The 21,382-nt window shown below is 47.3% G+C and overlaps 1 protein-coding gene across 1 annotated transcript; it reads right to left on the bottom strand.

Annotated features, from left to right (window-relative positions):
• Positions 1–3,654: 3,654 nt before the first annotated feature.
• LOC137893937 (zinc finger C3H1 domain-containing protein) lies at positions 3,655–19,840 on the bottom strand. The gene is made up of 35 exons (XM_068739391.1): positions 19,309–19,840; positions 17,998–18,399; positions 17,501–17,706; positions 17,030–17,441; positions 16,380–16,591; positions 15,877–16,000; positions 15,675–15,766; positions 15,397–15,579; positions 15,140–15,292; positions 14,919–15,056; positions 14,603–14,721; positions 14,372–14,512; positions 14,110–14,284; positions 13,898–14,026; positions 12,532–13,167; positions 12,283–12,392; positions 11,640–11,771; positions 11,421–11,542; positions 11,234–11,335; positions 11,024–11,152; positions 9,414–9,591; positions 9,151–9,337; positions 8,866–9,054; positions 8,381–8,618; positions 8,200–8,305; positions 7,803–8,001; positions 7,546–7,640; positions 7,360–7,464; positions 6,987–7,091; positions 6,664–6,877; positions 6,296–6,396; positions 6,106–6,207; positions 5,290–5,329; positions 4,950–5,012; positions 3,655–4,380 (listed from the first exon to the last, which is right to left on the bottom strand). Exons 1-35 carry the CDS (start codon positions 19,838–19,840, stop codon positions 4,285–4,287), a joined length of 6,267 nt encoding a protein of 2,088 aa, XP_068595492.1. The 3' UTR covers positions 3,655–4,284.
• Positions 19,841–21,382: the final 1,542 nt, after the last annotated feature.

The raw sequence follows: 21,382 nt of genomic DNA, 5'->3' as shown, positions 1-21,382 counted from the left end.
ACAAACCTGAGGAAGAAAACATCCAGGAGGAGTTGGAGAAGGAGGAAGAGGTATAGACACATTCACGAGGAGATTACAATTCTAATAACTTAAGCAAATATTGTAATAATGAAACACAAAAAGGAGGAAGACACAGTCCTCAGTCATGTTCTAATCGAGTTTCACATAAGAAACAAAAATGAATCATAAACAAGAAATAATGTTCAACGCATGTCGATTTTCCCACTTACGGTACTTATAATTGAGGCTTTAAAAAAATAATAATATCTTTAAAATATTAATTAAATTCAATCACCAAAAATCAGAGTCATAAAGGGGTCCGATATGGACTGTCATGCAGAATGTCTTCTGGATCTGATCCAGAAGGAGGTCAGGAAAATATCTTACATTTTAACATTGAAAATTCCATTTACCAGTAACCAATGAAGCCAATTAAATTTAGAAAAGATCCTGGATTCTGGATCACTTTGAAATTTTTGCTAACATTTGTCAAAATGTGTTCCTCAGTATCCTGGTTGATTATTGGCTGATTGACCCCTTATGGAATTTGACACAGTCATGTATCTGGATTGCGGATATTATCGAGATTTTTAAAAACATGCTGGTACACTTGCGTTTTAGCCGACTGTGCATTTAATATTAGAGATAGAGATTTCTAACAAGCGTCGTCCTTTGACTGAGTCAATTCCACATCGGAGCATGTCAACGGATTTGTTCTATCTTTAATACCTGAGGAAACAGACCCAGATGAAATCGGGGTAAATTTTCACAACACTGGACACTTTCAATAATATCTCTCTTCTCCACAAAGGAGCTTCTGTTTTTGTCAGGTTGTTTATATACCTGGTGTTTCTACCTGAGATGGAGCCTCCATTGGTGAATTTATTGGACACTGACGTTGTTAAATTCACAGCCGCTCCTTCTTCCTGCTCTTTTCTTTGAGTGAAATCTTCCTTTCGTGGGACACGGTGTTAATTTAACGCCTCCCATCCCATCCACTGGCATCCTGTCCTGGTCTGGAGGAAGAGGAGGGCGTATCATTCCTTCACCCTCCACATCCTGGCTGCAGTCCTTCACACAGAGACACACACAACACCAGTGACCTTCACACGGCTTCAACCTGTCATCCAATCACACGCGAGAACATCTGAAGCCTTAAGCCGTCCAGCTGAGGCTTTTCACAGGTAACAACAAGTTTCTGGTTTGTACTTTATTTTCTCCCGTAAAGCGTCATTCAGCGCTCGATAGAAATGCAGAACAACAGTTTCATTGGCAAATCACCAGACTGACCCCTGGTGTGATGTCTTACCGCCCCCCCCCCCCCCCCCGCCGACATTGTCCACCATGTTTACGATCAGGTCAGACTCCACCTTCTTGATTGTGGCGAGATGGGATCCCAACTTCAGCTCCATGCGAGAAACCAAACTGCTGCAGAATATCTGGAATGTAATTTGTAAATATATATATATATATTTGTCCTCTCGTTTTGAGATTAAAAAAGGTTTTTTCATAACTTTAACCAACATTATGATGTTTATTGTCATGGCATTGTGTTTAATGACATCATTGCCATCTCATCATCATCCTGTCTTTAAAAAGAAGAATATTTACAGATAATATTTATTTTCATTCATGTCAAATTTACATAAAAAAAATTGGATATCTAGAAACTTTAATCTCATAAAACCAAATCAGATAAAATATCAAATAGATATAGTAGCTTATCAGAGGATTTAGAATGTGTCTTAGACCTGCTCATTATGCACTTTAATGCATTAATGTGTGTGTGTTTAACTTCAGTGTGTGTTTCAAGACAGTTTCACATGTTTCTTTCACCTCAATTGTTAAGAAGGAAGTTCCACCCTAAGCAGGAAGCCATGCTTAATAACCTTGAGGAATCCAGAGGAGGGGGTCACGCATTCTTAAAAGCAACAAACAAGAAGGAACGTTCCTGACTTGACTCAGAGTCATTATATAAGAAAAATAGCATAAATGAAGTATGACAAACTGTTTTAAGAGAAATATTGGAAATCAGGCTGAACAGGGGTCATCCTCAATTTAGCATAGCAACCCTCAGGTTTACAGAAGCCACCAGACTCTGGACTTTAATGGGGTCAGTGGGAATTTTCACTATAGTTTATGTGTCAAAGGTCATTTTGGTCAATTTCAAGTTTTAAATTGCACTAATCCCCATCTCAATCCACATGTTGACATGAAAACATAAAATCGTTGCAGCATCTGGTGACATTATTCTAGAAGATAACAACAGACATTTATGGCTATAAGAACTACAACTGCTGCTGCTCCTACTATGACCCCCATGGGCTTCAGAGAGCGTATTACAAAGTCCTGATCACAGAACCAGTATTTACTATTTCTATCTTAATATGGAACAAGCAGCCAATGTTAGCGTGCTCTCCACCCCTGCATAGAGACAGCTCTGAACATCTATCTTTCCTCACACAAGTCAGAGGTCAATGTCTGAGCATGTGGTCAAGGGCCTTCTTCCTGATAGGCTGAGGACATGCTACAAAGTTTCCTGAGCAGAATGTCACCCTGAGAGGTGAGGAGGAAGAGCGTTATGACTCTGATCGTGTGTATGCGGTTGTGTGTTAGTGAATTATTATGAGTCATGCAGAATCGTTACTCACCATCAAATCTTTCTGATTTTTAAACAGGAGCCATGGGCGGGGCTAAGCAGCAGCTGTCCAGGTGTGTGCAGGTGTGAAGGCGTTGGGATGTTTCGATGAACGTCGGTCTGAGGTCCGCTCCCTCCGCCCTGCAGCTCCACCTCCACAGAACAGTGGGGGCAGCAATACTGATCATTCAAGCAGCGGACCGCCAACTCTTAATCAGTGCCACACCTGAGTGGTCTCAAAGGATTGTGGGAGATGGAGTCCTGACACTGTTGGGTAAATCACGAATTTGCAGCATAGTTCACCTTCTCTCCACCACGTTCTTCACGTTTTACTCATTTGAATTTTTCATTAACTTGTTTTGTGCTCACTCAGCCACCGTAGTTTCGCTTCAGGCAGCTAGTCTGACTCTTTTCTTTTCCGCATTCTGGGATATACTAGCTTTATGTTCTTCAATGTGTAATGGATGGAGCACTCCAAAGCCTTTTTTGGCATTTAGAAATGTTTTAAAAAAAACGTTACCTTAGTAGCTGGTTCTACCTATCCTTGAGAAATTCTTAATATATGCACACACACATATAATACACACTTTTACCAGGAATGATGCCAAATGTATATTTTGTTCATTAGTTTTAGCTTCTGTGTCTCAAAAGATAGTTTGTTTACAGATAATATTTTGCAAACTAATCATTTTGACTGTGTACGTCAGACATAATGCGTTTAGTTCACTTCTGCTGCTGCATCATGTTGGACTGTCTCCCAAGAGACATCTTGATTTTCCAGTTACCAGCCTGTTTTGGTTTTAATAATAAAACTTTTTTCCATGGTTTATTTATAAAGAGAGGACAGTGATCAATAAGACTCATGACAATAAAACCCAAGACACTTTCTCAGTAGAAAATAATTTAATTATAAATTCAACATATGACAACAAAAACAGTGGAAGGACTCGTCTCCGCTCCTTGCTATTAATACTCTTTAATCATGAGAATTTTGACAAACCCGCCCGCCCCCCCACCCGAAACAAAAACAAAAACAAAAACAAATTGCACATAAGATCATGTTAGCGAGGTCCTGACTGTAATAGTGGTGCCGGTCTGGACGTGGATCAGTCTCTGGATCAGTCTCTGTCTCACATTCAGACCCGAGATGCCGAATAGAAAACGCTGCGGCGAAACACTCAAATGGATTCTCAAAAGATTTCCGTTTGATCAGTTTAACAGAATAGAGGCTTTCCCTCAGGCGACAAAACAGAAGACACCCTTTAAAAAGACACATGGGTGGGGGTGGGGGGTGGGGGGGGTGGATTCGAACACCTCAGTAATGTCACATCTGTCCCCCCCACCCACCCTCCCTCCCTCCCTCTAGGGGAATTGAAAATAAAAGGGAGGAAATGAAATCCAAATAAAAAGGCGACGGGAACAAAAAAGGGGAGGACATGAAGAATAAAGCAACACTGTCACTCAGCAGCAGCAGCAGCAGCTCATACTCACGTAGTCAAGCAGCTCCAGACACACGGGAGGCGTCTCCAGGTGTCCCGGACAAGGTGCTGGCGGGACGCCTGTCTCATCTACAGCTGACTGATCTATTGATTCTCATCGAGTTTATTGTGCAGCTGACGAGTGCCACTGACTGATCCTCTGTCTGATCACTCACTGAGACTCACGCCCACCTGCTGACACCTGTCCAGCAGCCGCGCCAGTCTGTCCGTCTGTCCCCCTTGTGCTGCCTCGAACAGCAGCCTCTGTGAGAGAGAGGGGGGGGTGAGAATGGGGAAGGGCAGCAGGTGAACAGATGTGCATCCAGGTGTTAAACAAAACAAAGGCTTTGTTGCGTCATCTCAGGTGTCTCTTCAGTCCGGGTAGTCAGTTCATAGAATTTTAAAACTATTTATGTGCAGTAATTTAGCAACAGCCTGTTAGCAGGGAGCTAAGTCTGTTAGGAATGGGCTAAAAGATGAAGGCTGACTTTTGTAGACTGTTCGCAGTGGGTCATGAGAAGCTGGCCATTAGCAAGGAACTGTTAGCAGTGAGCCATTTGACGAAGGTGGGCTGGATGTTAGCGGCTGGCTAAAATAAGCAGATTGTTAGCAGCAGGCTGTACGTCTGCTTTAGCTCGTCATTGGAGACGTTGTTAGCGATGGGCCGCTAGCAGCTGTTAGCAGCTTCAGTCTCAGCTCATAAGAGAAGTAGCTCCTGCCCAATGTGTAATAGCACAGAATTCTTGCATACTGATTGATCCTGAGACACATGAAGTGACCGAGTGCAGACAGACCGTTACATGCGTTAGGTGAAAATGGACAAGGTGAATTACATCTTTCCACAGGGCGGTACACAGAGGGAGGTTGTGGAGCGCCTGCTGATAGAGAAGTCGCACCTGTGAGAGAAAAATGTGAAATAGGGAGGGGAGAAAACAAACACGGCAGACGGCAGAGCATCAGGTCAGTAAGACCGCAGGATCAGAAGGAATCAGACGTTTAAGTCACGGCGTGATCAATAAAGCAAACGCGTATAGCTAAACCGCCTCTTTAAACATTAGATGGTAAAACCTGCAGGGGAAGAAACCAGATTCAGTCGCAGTAAAGCCTCTCAGCAGCCGAGGGTCAATTCAAACTGTAAACTGTGATGTCACATCCTGTCTGTCACTAACTCACCTCAGATCGCTCCTTTAGCTCCCTCTCCACGGCAATCACGCTGCCAAGAGACAAACAGTCGGTCAGAGAATCGTTAATATTCTACTATTGTTACCGCTGCCGAGGCGGCGGTAATGTAATCACCGCCGTTTGTCTGTCCGTCCGTTCGCCTGTCAGCAAGATAACTCAAGAGGTTATCAGGAAATGTTGGGACTGACACCAGGAATAGATGATTTATCTCACCACTGAATTTCATCTGGATCGGATCCAGAATGACGTTAGGATAAAATATGACATTTTAACATTGAGAACTGCATTTATGGATTCAAAAATCTGTTTAAAAATTACACATTAACTCTGATTCACTTTTACTCTTTATGGTTGGTGTATAAAGATACCAAGAACAATCTAGAACCTTTTGGCGATGATCCAGATCACCATGTGGACGGTTTAAATCCAGTTAGGAGGGGAATGAGCTGCTCGGCGGAGGTCTGAGCTCTCCGAGTGCTTTTCTAGTTCTTATTATTGTTATCAGGTCAGTAAAGGCCCACGTCTCCACCGAGTCGTTCAAAGGCAGCAGAGGAATGTCAGATGGCCTGAAGCCAGCCAGATCCATTTGACAACCCAGAGTCGAGATCAATACATCCTGACTCCTTGAGGATTCTGGCCTTCAGGTTGGTAACCTCTACTCGAATTGTTTTTTTCTGGGATTTATTTGACAAAAAAAAACCAGACTAAATGATGAAATCTGATTGGTTCAGTCTTCCCTCTCTGATTTTGAAAGTTTTTTCCATCAAACCTCTGAGCGACGCTCAGCAGGTATTCCACCGCACTCACATTTTCCAGTAGGCCAAACACTTTGGAGACGTAGCAATCAGCATCCTGCCCTGGAACTTCAGGTGCTCCGTGTTTCCGTCCTGCCACTCCTGATGCAGCAGCCTGGGAGACCGCAGACCTCAGGTCACAGAAATACCAACAGTAACCCCTACTCACATTAAGGGGGGGGGGGGGGGGGGGGGGGCTTTACCTCAGGCCGAGCTCAATGTTGTTGGGCATGGCGTATCTCAGCCTCTCCAGGACCAGTGCATGCTGGGACTGCGGCAGCAAGCTAAGGTTGAGACCGACCACCTGGAGAGCCAATTGATAAACAGTCATCTCCAGCAGCTGACCTCTGACCCTGTTTCATTGGTGTGAAGTTCAGAATAACAATTTACCTGAATAACTAGAATAATTAGCGCTCAGCATCTCAATGATCGAGAGCAGGAAACAGTGACACAGCAGCAGGAGAGTGTTTCTACCGTTAGCGATACATATCGGTAGCCCTGTTCATTTGAGCGCTTGGAATAGAACATAGAAATATCACAGGGACACACAGAAACAGGTTAAAAGTCTGGCCTTGTTGTGGAAGCGGTAGCAGCTCCAGAACTCCGCCGGGTTGAAGGGAACCTCCAGTCGGGATGGGACGGTGCTCAGGCAGCGCCGCACAAGGTCCGAGAGCAGTTTTGACTGGTTCCTGGCCACGCCTCGGATCTGCTGGCTGCTGGTGAACAGCAGGTAACTGGTGACGCAACGCAGAGCACAACGCACAGCAATGAGGCGCGGATCTACACTGGATCAACGGCGGCAAGTCTTTGTATTTCACACAGGCCGCTTTAATCCCGCTGGTTGTTCGCACGTAATCCGTCTTTGCACAGCAGCGTAAAGTCGAACGCACTCACTCCAGCCACAGCTTGCGGAGCTCCTCCAGCTGCATGGATGACCCCAGCGCCCTCTCGAAGGCCGCCACCGTCTCGTCCACGGAGCCGTGAAGCCACTGCCAGCGGCTGCAGCGGCACAGAAACCTCAGGGGTTCATATCCAAGAGTGTTTTTCACATGGAAGCAAAGTTAACATCCGAGAGACGTCGGTGCAATCGTGAAAAAAGAAACACCAGAGAAGCAAGTTCAGAGCCAGCACAGGTTTGAAGCCGCTGGCGGCGGTCGGGGTCCAGTTTGTGATATTTGATTTATTCTGCAGGATGAACGCGAGTTTCGGATGTGTGTTGCTCTGAAATGAAGAGTCGGATTGTGAATCACGAAGGACAGAAACCGACCAGTGGATGAGGTGGAGGTAAGGCATCTGCTGGTTGAGCTGCTCCTGAAGCTCCCTGATGATCGGACCTCTGAGGATCTCCTTAGTGGGGAAACCTAGAACGTGTCTAAAGGGAGAAAGCAAAAGGAGTCGTTCGTTTTAAGCAATCCAAAATGAACCAGCTTCAAACGCGTCCAAAGCCACGTACCTCAGAACATCCACTGGGTTCCTCTCGCTCTGCTGGTCCTCGCAGAGGCTCAGGATGAACCCCCTGAATAGAGGAACGATGGCACTCGACTTCTCCTGCCGCACAAAACCAGGACCGTTTAACAAGCAACATTCAGATCTCTCCTCCACCTCAGATCCGTTTGCCGTTCCGGTCCAGTGAGAGACGGGAATACTGCTCTTCAAGTTTTTAACTCTGGGCTGTTGGGCTTCCTGGTTCACAGTTTGAGCAGAACTCACCTGAGCCATGAGGAACTTGCAGGAGTGATAGAAGACCTCCGCGTTGTTGGGACACTCGGCCAAAGCGTGGAGCCACATACTGACCGCCTGATCCCCGTCCCCTCTGCTGATGTGGAGGCTCGCCAGAGTGTCTCTGAGGGTGCAGGACTCGGGACAGACCTCCAGAAGGGAGACGCACAGCATGATGGCATCCTCAATCCTACAGGGACAGCGGCAGGAGCGTCTTTAAACAAGCTTAAATAGAGAAAGAGTTACCACACGCGACTCAAAACTTGTTTTAAATGCTGAAAAGCAAAAGCCATTGGATTCTCCACGTATCGCTCCTTAATCTGTATTCCTCAAGTCTGCAAGTTTCTCATCAGAGCAACTAAACACTCAGAGCGGCCGGCAGACTCACCTCTCCAGCACCTTGTGGAGGAAGATGAGGTTGGTGTGAAGAGGCAGGCAGGTCAGCGTCCTCTCTTTCTGAGATGCAGACTCGTCGCTGCATTGATGGATGGCGTCTAAGAAGGGAAGCGGGACAAGAACCTCAGAACCTCACAGTAGAGACAAGAACGTGACTCGCTCTCTCATCATACTTTGGAACAGAGCGATGAGGATGTCGGGCGGCGTGCTGACGTCCTGCCGAGACTTCCAGGGCAGCAGGAAGGGCTCTCTGCTGACCAGCCGGGACGGGCAGGACTCCGCCTGGTCGTACAGGCTGGACGGCAGCCGGTCAAACTCCGTCAGGTGGATGTAAGAGAGCCAGAGCAGCACGCGGTCGCCAGCCGTCAGGAGCTCAGCAATGCTCCTGTCATGGGCTGATTTCAGGGCATTCTGCAAGACAAACCCAGGTTAACTGTTCGGTGTGTGGTCTGACGGGTGAGACGTGGGTCCACACTGCCAACGGCAAAAAAAATATGATAGCAAGCAAAATGTCATCCAAATCCATCCAGAACATCTTAAGTTATCTTGCTAACAGACGGATGGGGATTACATCACCTCCGCCTCGCCTCGACGGAGGTTATGAGCACGTAGAGAAGCGTTTCATGATCAGACGTTCTCTTGCTGCCCGTGCCTTTACCTGTAGAAGGGCCAGGGCGCTCTCCATCCGGCCTGTGAACAGATTGTGGTCGACTCTGTAGAGCAGAGCCTCCATCAGCTGGAAGGACAGCTTCTCCGAGACGCCAGAAGATGCCTCAGCAAGGAGAAACTGCAGCAGACGGTCACAAACGTAGTCCTTCCCCTCAAATGAGCTCTCCAGGTTCAAGTACTGGAGAGAGAGAGAAAGAGAAACGAATTGGTCTTTCTGCAGAGCCACAGGTGAGGAGACATTCAGATCAACGCTGAAGACAGACTCCAGACTTACGGCCCACCAGACTCTGTGGTTCGGGGCGTGCTCCACCGCCATCTCACACATTTCCTGCACTTCCTCCTTGCTCCCCCTTCGGGAGAACAGCGACAGGTAGTGGCTCCACACCTCCGGGTCTTCACAGTTGGTCTCCAGAGCACGAGACAAAGTGTTCAAGGCGGCTTCCAAACACTCCGCTGCCGACCTACACAGCAGCAAAACAACTTACAAACCGAGCAGGAGCGAAAGATGAAGGCGTGGCCGGCGGGGCGGGGCCTTACATCATCTTCTGATTCAGGTATTTAAAGGCTAGTTTGATCCACAGCTGAGTGTCGGACGGGTTCTCCAGGACGCTGGTCTCCAGGTTGGATATGTCGTCCGTCTCACAGGTGAAGTAACGTTTGTCCTCCGACGTGACGCAAACATCCATGACAGACATGCGGGTCAAGGAGCAATCATCTAGCAGAGACAGGCAGGGGGGTCAGAGCTACCCAATCATTACTATAACTGTCTGAATTACATCAAACGCACTTTAAACTCTTCAGATCAGTCATTTTGCGCTTCACACACACACACACACACACACCATCATGATCCAGCTTTCAAGTTAAAGACGATCGGTCAGCGTGAAGAACTGGAAGTGCCATTTAAAGCAACAACAAAAGAGAGATGGAGAATGTGTAACAAAGTCATGAAGAAGACAACGTCATTGGTTTTAGTGCTCAGGAGCGCGATGAAGATAGCGATCAATTACTTTTCTGGTAGGCTACTATATTTGCCGTGTTTGGAAAAAAAGCATTTTACCTAATTAAAAAAAAAACCTTTGCGTGTAAATGTCTCCCATTACAAAGTTACACCTGCGGCCTATATATATGTATTTAACCTTTTTCCTTTTTAAAGCTGGTGAATGCAGCAGCTTAGAATCCGGTTCACTCGATAGTCCGGACGTTACGGTATCTGGAGGTTTCAACGAATAAACCAGCCCCCGAATCCATCTGAACTTCGTCAAATGATGTTTGTCTGACTACCGGAGGAAATGTTACATCCCAAGCAGACGAGATGCGAGTCTCTGATGGTGATTATTAATGATCTTTTAACAGGTAATATTATGCAGCAAAATATTTAAATATTTTGTAATGCAATGGTGTGAAAATGCTGCTGGAATCCTGGTGAGACTTTAAGGGACAGCGGCATTAAAACACGGAGATGGAACCCAACAAGATCAGCATCCGCCTGCCACTAAAATGAATTTAGTGGGACCTTTCTGAAGCTCCTGAAGACGTAAATTGGGAAACATTATGTTCATGTTTCATTTGCAGAGATATCGGCTCAATTATATCTCTAATATTAGAATAAAAGCTAGTTTTAATAATACGATCAATGCTTCCTGATTAATATTTCATTGTGTATGTTTGTTTACAAGCTGAAATCCCTAAATTAATTAACAAATGTGCATATTATAACATGTTAATGTTGATTAGGAACAAAACTTCAGTTTAAAAAGCTAAATAATCTTATGACATTCATCCAGGTCTGCTAAACATGTTATTAATCATCTATAAATGTAGACCTGTGTAACTGAAGGTTACCTGAAGCTTATTGGTCAAACAGAAAAATTGGAATTGGAAACTATACAAAATGTGTGACTTTTGCACGCACAGACACACACAGTAACAAAACATCTGCAGCACTGGAAAGCTGCTGAGTTACGTACGCAGGATTATATAATGAATGAATGAAAAGTCCCTAAAAAGGTGGATTCACTCGGAGCAACAGTCTGGAAATGCCGTTCATTCACCGTCTTTAGCTCAGAGAAACAGAACATCCCCCAAAGCAATCAATAACCTTTGATGTTCACTAAAATGAAGGGCATCAGTAAACTCCGCCTCACCATGTCGCCCAGCAGTCACAGCTCCCGCCGCCGTCTCCTCCTCGCTGTCCCCCTCCGGGCTGCTGCTGCTCTGAGCCAAAGGCTTGGGTCTCCACCTCCTCACGTCTTTAGAAGTGGTGAAGGGGGGGACTGGAGGAGGACGGACAGTTCACTAGCCCGCCATCTACTCTCTCGTGGTGATGATGACGTAGAATTAAAGAGTATACCAACCATGGCGCTTGCTTTCGTTCACCTTGCTGACGAGCAGGACGGCCTTCTGGTCAGATCCCATCCGGTCTTTGTTTTGGCCGAAAAGTTTCTTCATGTATTTTTCTTAAAAAAAAGAAAAATTGAAGTTGGTTAAGTCCCAAATTCTTGGTGATAGAATAAAAAAAAACCCGATGTTTCTGTGGGCTACCTGTTGCGACAGCGATGTCCTCGTCCACGCTGGTCTCAGGACAGCCAATCAGGGACAGGTTGTAAGACAGGATGTCCTGGAAGAGCTGGTTTCCGGTCAGCGTGCAGTTCCTCATGTGCTGCCTGCACGGCAGAGGGGTCACGTTAAAGCAATGATCGCTGACGTGAAGCCCTGCAGGCGCTGCACACGCCAGGCTGCAGGGCAAGACGGCTCCCTCACCATCTGCAGTCGTCATCGTTGCAGGTTCCAGTCAGGTCGAAGCGACAGAAGCTCTTCTTGGGTTCGACGGTGTTGCTGTAGGAGACCGAGCTCAGAGATAACTTCTCCTTGGTCCGGTAGTACGGGCTGAACCTGAGGACAAAACCAACGACTCCGGTCAGCGCTGCAGCTTCAGCTACTACTTGCAAAGCTACATGAAAGAGACAAATTAATTAAATTGTTCTGTTTTTGATTGATGTGTTTGCACGTTTCCTCCACCACGACTATAAATAGTATAATTTGTGTCTATAAATTGTTACAAGTACAGCGACGCACATTATTGTATCCTTATTAATATTAAAGAAAACTAGAAAACCACTTCCGGAGAATAACTTTATTAACCTTGTTTTTTAGTCTGAACCAGAAAAGGTTTGAAGTGTATCAATTTGCCTCCACACACGACCCCATCGGGCGGCGCACCCTGGCTTAAACAGTTTCTCGCTGAAATGTCCTCCTTTTTTACCAAATGAGGATCGATAAGAGAATCGATAACGAACAAAACCGTTAAACAGAATCAAAAATGGAATTGGAATGGTAGAAATCGTATCCATTCTCACCCCCTAATCCATGGAGTGAATGTAATGTGATCTGAGGCGTGGGCTACCTGTACGACCTGAAGGCCAGCAGAGGGCTGTGATATGGTCTAAAGGGAACCGGCTTCAGCTCCGTGCTGCCTGGGGGGCCCACGGCTGCGTCCGTTTCCAGCGGCACCGCCTGCAAGGAAGCGAGACGCGTCCATGAGTGTGAAATCAACGAGTCCAATCGACACCAACACGACTTCAACAGATGGAAAACAACACTTGAACACAATAAAACTAAATGTTAGTGTGTTAAAGCTCTGAAGATGTCCTGCCTTCACCTGCTGAGATGGATGGATCGCTGCCACACTTCCCCCCACTTTGTGCAGCTCCTTGAGCAGCAGCTCTCCCAGCCTGGTCTGCTGCTCGTACCTCCTCTTCAGAGCGTCGACGTCCAGCCCTGTAAACACTTCTGCAGGAGGCCTGGCGCTGGGAGAGATCTTGGCCGGTTTGTAGGAGCCGCTGTCTTTAACTGGAGTGGAGCTCAGCTGCTCCAGATTGGGTTTGGTGAAGGAGCTGCTGGACTGACGAAGGGAGTGACGGCGGCCTCCCGCGGCGGCGGCGGGCGCCGCCTCCGATTCAGGATCGTCCACCTCGGGGATGTCTTCATCGTCCAGAGTGAGTTTATCCTGGGTGAGGTCGTGCAGGGAGGGCTGGGGTAAGGGGAAGGCGGAGGAGGGAGGAGTGAGCCGGCTCTGGAGCTCTGTAGGGGTGGAGGCTCGTGCTGGGGGCTCCACAGGCAGGTCCAAGGGGGGCCCTTTGTTGTGGAGGGCCTGGGCCTCCTTCAGCTTCTGGATCTTTAGGGCGTACTCTGACTCCAGCTGCTGCAGCCGCTGCTTCTGGGCGATCAGCTCTGCAAAGTGACGCTCGGATCCACGTGGAGCTCCATCCGTACGCTGCAGCTTATTGGACTGGGGGAGGGGGGGGGGGGGGTCAGTTCAGTCAGTGCTGCACACCACAATGCTATTCTCTACATTTTCATTCACCCACATGTTAATGAAATAAAACTGCAAAGTAACAGATAAATATTCTAACTTTTGATTTTCCTGTTTCCTCTGTAAAAGAAATGCATCCACAGCACACGGGTCACTATGACGACAGTGTTTTCATAAGTCCCATACAGTTATGATGCATCTCGCCCTGCTGTTAGTCTTTGGTTATATCACCTTACAATATTGATCTTGATTTAAAATTGTGAAATCTGCTTGTATCTACTACGTACAGAAGATAAATGTGAAATTCCGTGTCTGCCAAGCTAAGAATAATAAAGTAAAATACTAAATTCTTGTATATTGGTGAATATCACGCCTCGGGATCATTAGAATGTCGCTGCTAACAAGCCTGACCATGGTTATTCAGGAAGTTAACTCAGTCATGTAAAACGTCCAAACTGTTTGAGACCTGAAGGTAAGAAAATGTCCACAAATGACTAAATTAAATCGAGTTGACGAGGCGTCCAGGAGAACCATCCATAACAGATGATGGCAGCGAACTCTACGCTAGCATGCTCCAATTGGCGTCTTCATAAATAACGAGTTTTTGTTTTTTAATGACGGCTAATATCACCGACTTTCACAAAAATGGGCAACGCTTTGCGCAGTGAGAGGATCAAGCAGAGACCAGTCGTGTCGTGTTGCTCACCGGCATCTGGCTGGAGTCCAACCGACGCTTCAACCCTCTGCCAGCCATCAGCTGAGCCCGAGCCCGGTCCTGCTCCAACCTGGCAGCCAGACTCCGCTTCACAGACACCCGATGTTCGACACGGTGCACCTGCAGGAGGCGCACGCGTCAGTCACCAGCTCAAACGCAAACGAACGCTGCGGCCTCGTTCCTCTTCTCCTTGCTCCCCCCACCTGCTCCTGTAGCTTCTTCAGGAGCGTTTTGTTGGCGAACACTATCTTCTCTGAGGCCTGCAGCTGCTCCCTCAGTTTGGTGACCTTGACCTCGGAGGCCTTCAGGGACTCCCTCTTCTTCACCTCCTGCTGGAGGAGCTGTCTGAGGACGGCCTCGTCTCTCTGCAGCTGCTCCCTGAGACAGCAGATCAATCACATGACTACAGGACAGCACAATGGATACAGGAAGTTACGCCTTGATCTCTCTCTCTCTCTCTCTCACCTGTGTTTGTCCAGTTTCTGCTCCGCTTCGGTCAATCTGAGCTCTTCGGCCGGTTTTCCCGATGGATCCAGGACAGAGTCGGAAACGGCAGAAGAACCGGACCTCACACCGAGGTCCTTCAGCATCTTCTGCTTCTCCCTGCTGTTTAAACATCACAAAGTGTTTTACGGTTCCGTCTTACAGGCTGGTGGTTCTTTAACGCGTGTGCAGTGACAGGAGCATTTTATTCACCTGGCTATTTCCTCCCTGAGCAGCCGGTATTCAGTCTTCTTGGCTTCAGGTAAGGCCTCTGGAGTTCTGACAGGGTTGTTCTCCTTCTCTGATCCTGACGCTAGTTTAGGCTTCGATGCCTAGGACGCACACACCAATCACAAATGCCATTAAAATGAGCTGGTGACATGAAGCTGTACGTCCAAACATCGGATTCCTACACACACTGCTCTTTGACCCTTGAGTTAACCACAAGAGAGCAGACTGAAGGTTTACGTTACACGGCTTAACGCTGGCTGACATAGTGGTGAGACGTGTGGAACTTAAGTGGACGCACCTCCACCGTCCTCCTGGCCTCCTTGATCATGAACTCCAGTCCTCCAAACGTCGCCTGTGAAGAGCTGCCGGCCTCCAAGTCAGAGTCGCTGTCGTCTGAATCATTGAGAGACACCACCACAGACTTGTGTCTGGGCAGCTGCAGCAAAACCACAAGGCGTTACACACACACTCGCGGCACCTCCTCGCATCCCCGTCATCGTCGTTGTGCGTGGAGCTCACCACCAATGGAGCTCTGTTGTGTCCCCTGTTGAACTTGCTCGTTCTGGACTGGGACACGGTGTTTAGGCTGACAATGCTCAGGTTCCCTCTGGTCGGATGATCACCTCCCGAAGGAGGAGGAAAGCTGGGAGAAGGGGGGCCGCTAGAGCTCCTCTGAACACACACCGCAGAAGGAGTAGATAGACGAGGGCGATAAGAGGCGGGACGTGGTGGCGAGGCGAGAGACAGAGGGGCGAGCAGTCGTCTCCGATACAAACCTCGGTTGTTACCACTCTCTTGTTGACCATGGACATCAGACATGTCTCCCTGAGCAGCATCTCTTCCTCCTCCTCTTCATCGGCAAGGGGAGGCTTGGGAGGAGGGTCCGACTCAGCCGGCGTGGGGGGGAGAGGTGGCGGCAGTGGAGGAACACCAGAGGAGCGGAAGAGCTGAGAGAAATCCTGAGAGACAGAACCAAGGGCTCAATTTAGTAACGCATCATCGTCCTGAGTCTGAGGCAGAGATCGGGTGGGGGCGCGTGGGGGGGGGGGCATACCATTCCAAACTGGTGGGAGTCAGTCACATAGAGAGACAGCTGGGGGAAACGTCCCAGATCGTCTTCCAGCTGGGCGCGGGTCGGCGATGGTACTGAAACAGGAAGTGGGTGGAGATGGTGAGAAACAGAAATGAAGGTTCTCCCCACCCGTCTCATCCTGATGGATCACCAACGATCAAAGTTGGGGACGTTCCCCACTCACCTGGAGAGCCCGCCTCACTATCCGTGTCCATGGCAACCTCGTCGTAGTTGTCGTACTGGTAGAGATTCCCCGAGGAGTCCAGACTCTGTCTGCCTGCCGACTTCCTGCGTTCACGGTCTGTGGACTGGAGAACATGCTGCCTGTCATTCTTCTTCTGTGGTGTCCCAGCGGTCCAGCATTCACTTTCACATCACATTCTGTTTCCTTTTTGTGCTATTAGTCTTCGCACTCATGGTTATAATGTTGACGTGCATAATCTGCAACCAGCAGATGAACTTTGCATCGACCGCATGTTTTGCTAGATGCCCTTTCAATACCTCGCTGTACATTTTCATGTACACCCCCCCAACAATAAGAAAAAGCAGAATTCGGTGTGTTCCGGTGAGACTGCTTAATGGCATACAGCCAGATGAGGCGTCTCGATTCGCTTTCAATCGTGATGCTAGGTGGAGAAGGCAGAACCACATGTGAATCCACGGCAACGCTCGTCTTCATCAGCTTACTTTGCTACGCGTCCTCATCTTCCCGCCCACCAGCTTCATGAAACGATTGTACTGCTCGTCCTGATTGGACAGATCACGGATCCTGCGGATCTCTTCCTCTCGTTTGCGGCGCTCTTCCTCTTCCTGTCGCCGTGTCTCCTCTTGCTCCCTCTGTTGCTGAAGCTTCCAGTTCCTCAGCTGCTGCTTCCTGAAGGCCTGCTTGGCTGTAGATCCTAAGAGGGACATGGTAACACGCACGGTCAGCGTAAGACACAGGCAGGACACACTGGCCTCCGAGCCGAGGTGCGTTTCCATCTGGCAGGAAACTCCATTTCAATGTTAAAGACTGTTAATCTCGTATCTGATGAAAGGTTATATTTTCAAAATAAAACAATATAAATTCAAATTAAAAGCATTGAAAACACCTCTCTGGTACTAGAAATCCTCATCTAGTACTAATGCCATAAAGTTCAACTTGTAACCATGGAAACAAACAAAAACCCAGCGCAAGTCCTGAAGTAGATAAAGTCTAATGTTATGGCCGGTGGGGAAGGTTTCATGAAAACACCAGTTCTGTGTGTCTTCCTTGGAGAGAGGACTTTATTTCCAAGTCTTGTTCCTCTGAGTGGCTCCGGATGTTGCGACTGAGTCGGGGGGCGGGACCTTCTCACCTGGACTGACGTTCTTCTTGGCGGGGTGAGCTTTCCTCGGCGCTCTGTCTCTCTGTGGCGCCGGCTTGGCAGTGGATTTAGGACTGGCTTTGGGCCTCTCTCTGTCTGGAGGCCTGTGCGTCACCTTGGCTCTGTCTCTGTCCCGCTCCTGAATTCTGGACCTGGTTCTGATCTTGTTTGCGTCGTTCGCGGCGGCGGCGGCCGAGGAGGCGGACCTGGTGGTGACTCTCTGCCTGACGGGTGGAGCAGCCGTGGAGGCGGAACCCTTCTCCTGGACGCCTTTAGCGATTCGCTCTTTGCTCTTCTTTATCACCTGCAGCTCCTTCTGCTGCCACTTCTTACTGGCCGACTGCAAAGCGAGGAGCCGCAACTGCAGCTCCGACAGCTCCTCCTCTTCCACCTTCACCGCCGGCTGCTCGGGGTGAATGAGAGACATGCGGTTAAACTCATCTTTCAGCATAACCGGTGAACCGACGATGGCGATTGCGTCACCTTATCGGTGGAGGCGACGGAGTCCTCGCTGGAGGCCGAAGATTCACGCCGACACGAACACGGCTTCACGCTTTTCTCGTCTTTGTCCGTCTCCTCGGCGCAGAATGGACACGTCTTTTCCTCCGACTCCTCTCTGGCTTTTTGATCCGTTTGCGCTCCGTCCTCTTTTGTTGTTTCGTTTTCCCCTGATAAAATCGAACCACAGTCGGACGACTTCTTAAACTTCAACAATCTTCTTCACAGAGCTGTTATTACATCTTTTTTGTCTTAATTTACACCAACGTTACTTGGTAATAAACCAATCACCAACTAAATAGTGGATATATCACAGAAAGCAGTGCAGTCAAGGTTTTCATTAACATTTAGGAAACATTCATTTGTTCACCCAACTTTCTGACAGGGTGTACAATTTAATAGATCAGCTTCCGGGTATATCTCAAACAGTAACAGCTAACTGCAGTTTTATTCTGGCTCACCTTCGTCCTTGGCCTCCCCTCCCATCTCCTGATTGGCCCATTTCCTCTTCAGCTCATCCAGGTCGACAGAAGCAGAGAGCTTGTGACGGACAGGTCTGACGTTGAAGGCCTGAAACGCTTTCTTCTCAGCCGCCTCCAGCTCGTATCGCTCCTCCGGACCCAGAACTTCTTCCTGTACCGGTTTGGTCACTGCAATGCTGACCTTGACTTCTGGGGCCGGGGTGCTGGCGGGGGCTGCTTTGGGCTCCAGGGCCATGCTCTCCTCCTTCCGGATGCACTCCAGCTCCAGCTGGATCTGCTTATACTTGGACAACAAGTCCTCAAAGGACTCATCAATACTGTTCTCTGGTTTGGACATGCCGTGGGCTGCTTTCCTCAGATGATTCCTCCCCAGCAGCTTTTCTGAGGTCAAAGGTTAAGGACAGAAAACGTCGGCATCCATACATTTATGGAAAACATGTCTATCATAGAAACAGCAAAAATAACTAGAGATTAAACTACAAGCCGTGGTCATATTATATAATGAATATATATATATAAAATATAGTGGAGAACAGATTTCAAGTTTAATGGGATCTAAGTTAGACCAAGATCCATCTGGCAGTTTATCCATAATCCTGCTAAGAGACAAACATTATTATCATTAATCATCATTAATACGCTGTCCAGCTCCCCCTGAGGGTTTCATGGGAAAAGAAGAGCTATACCTCCACCTTCCAGATCTTCCTCATGGTCTATAAACTCACCAGATTACATTTGAAGGAACAGAAAATCTCCTCCAGACTCCTTTTGGTAAAGATACCAAGAACAATTTATAACCTTTTAATGATGATCCAGATCACCATGTGGACGGTGTACATCTAATTATGAGGGGAATGGGCTGCACGGCGGGGGTCTGCGCTCTCTGAGTGCTTTTCTACTTATCAATTAAAATAATCAGATTCTTTGTTGATCAGCTGATTATCTTATCTTTTCAAACAAAGAACACAGATCAGTCGCACCAGTGTAAACTACTCCACCAACACAAGGACAGTTCAGATGAGACAAAAACACCATTATTTTGGATGAGGGCTCCCTGTTCCTCATCCAGCTGTGAACTGGGACCCATTTCATTTATAATGGGAACCTGGACAGATCCGACAGCAGGGTCTGAGTGAGAAGTTGGAAGGAACAAGCTGCTCTCTTTATGCTATGTATAAATTCCAGCTCCGAGGCACACATATGGATCATTAATGATATAAATATGAGACAATATTAGATGATATGTGATTAAATCAATGTCTTTTGTATTTAACAAAAGGAAAAGGATACGTTTTCTGGAGGGAGAGTCTTTCCTGTGACTCTCACCGGGCCCGTAACGACCGGGGGGGCCTCTGACGTTTCCGCCACCCCAGCTGCTTCGGTTCCAATGCCCGCGCCCGCCGTTGGGCATGGCCCGGTGCCTGAACCTGCCCAGGGCATCGTGGCTTCGCTCCCAGAAGCTCGTCCGCGGACTCGTCTCGCCGTGAGGGCCGAGCCCCGGCGGCAGCAGCAGGGGAGCAGGGGAGGAAGCAGGAGGCCGTTCGGGCCCGCACTGCTGTCTGTGGCTCAGGGGGAACGGGCCGGGTCCGGGGCCGTGGGGTCGGTTGTACGGCATGAGGTGGCGGAAATCCGGCGGCTGGTGTGGCAGAGAGTTGTGCGGATGACGGCGGGGGTTTCGCGTCCGCGGAGGGGCTCCACGGGCGTTCCGGTAACCATCCCCCCGCCGAAGAGGCAGACTCTCTTCCGTTTCATCATCACAGATCTCGCCGTCTTCAAGCTCCACTTCCTCCCTCGTTGATCGATTAAATGTATTTAAATCCATATTTCCGTGACCGTCACCAGCTAGCGATAATGTAAGCTCATACGGTTGTAGACGTGGAAAGACATGTTTTCAATTCTACGACAAGCTGAAGGGTTGTCCTGACTGAGAGACGGCTTCTTTTCACAGCGCTTATCCAACTCTCGCGATAAGAGTGAGACTTCGTGACCGGAAGACAGAAAATGGATATCTTTGTATTTCCTGTCTGCAAAACTGTCGAATATTTATTTCATTTCATCATTAAAATAAATATACTAGTATATAAATTTTAAATTGGATGCTCTTGTAATTGTATTCCCGTTTTTATGTTTGTATCAAAGGATACAATATATTTAATTCCTCAATTTACTATTCAAAATTAATTTTACTTTACAAACAAGACAAAATACACATCTTTAAAACATTAGGTCAAATACAAACCATCTGAGATAATGATAAAACACTACAAAGACGTTGATTTAACCCACTAAATTATCTTAATATTATAACAGAATTAAAATATAATAATATGCAGAACTCTTGCACTAAAAATCATTTCAGTTTGTAGATTTGAAATTTTATTTTAACTGAATTCCTGAAAAATAAGGAAGATTGATTTATTAAGTTTAATCTAGTGGTACGATGTAGTTGCTAAAGTGATGTGACTTTGTTAAATGGTAAATGGAATGCACATTTATAGCGCATTCTACACCTTTGAGGTGCACGGAACACTTTACAGTTCACATTCACCCATTCACACGCTCACTCACACTTCAGTGGGTGACTGCTGCCATGCGAGGCACTGCCAGAGCCATATTCTTTTGTCTACGTTGGCTTCCTCCGGGTGCTATAGCACGTTTAAAAACATGCAGAGCAAAACAGCTTCTGCAAATTATTAACTAGGAAATATGTGTCCTGGGTCAGAACTCCACTGATGCTAAAAGTCCATTTGCACTGATGGAACACAGGCCATCACAGGTGAACGTGAACAAAATCACATGAACATGAACAAATATGAAAATACGTAAAAGGAAGAGACAAAACTGCAAGACTCTAAAGGCGTGTACCCCTAACTGCTTCCAGGGCACTGAGTAAAAAAAGGAACTTTATGATTCTAAAATGATACAATTGAGGGGTTAGATATCTTGAGACAAATGACATTTATAACACTCAACTTCATGCTAGTTTTTCTCCAGATTACCAAAAATCTTGTGAACATATTTTGACATTAAGATTTTGGTTTTTAAACAAGTACAGTGTGCCGCACTAAACGCTTGTATTATTATTATAATTTTTAAACACTGTTTATCAGATCAGATCTGGCACACAATAATGTCTGATCTGGATCCAGTCATATTCTGTATCTGGTGATCTAGAATAATTCCCTACTGCAAGAAAACACCTCCCAAGTACCTGGGATAATAATAACTACTCAATTTGTAACAGATAACAACGTGATCTTTAACTCCTCTCTCAAACATTCTCCCTTCCCTGCCTGAAACCTGCATTCACAAAGATAACATATCTGTGGCTAACACGGCCGGTCTGTCGTTGACTTCCGGCTGA

Source organism: Brachionichthys hirsutus, chromosome 5, assembly GCF_040956055.1.
Source record: "Brachionichthys hirsutus isolate HB-005 chromosome 5, CSIRO-AGI_Bhir_v1, whole genome shotgun sequence".
Lineage (NCBI taxonomy): Eukaryota > Metazoa > Chordata > Actinopteri > Lophiiformes > Brachionichthyidae > Brachionichthys > Brachionichthys hirsutus.
This window is presented reverse-complemented; position numbering and strand designations above follow the sequence as displayed.

What these genes read in the sequence shown, in the direction of transcription:
- LOC137893937 (XM_068739391.1), bottom strand. Translation starts at nt 19,840, where the DNA reads ATGGATTTAAATACATTTAATCGATCAACGAGGGAGGAAGTGGAGCTT. An exon ending in CTGGCCTTCAGGTCGTACAG is followed by an intron (nt 11,772 to 12,282) that starts GTAGCCCACGCC and finishes TTTTGTCCTCAG; the next exon opens with GTTCAGCCCGTACTACCGGA. An exon ending in GCGCCCTGGCCCTTCTACAG is followed by an intron (nt 8,619 to 8,865) that starts GTAAAGGCACGG and finishes TTTGTCTTGCAG; the next exon opens with AATGCCCTGAAATCAGCCCA.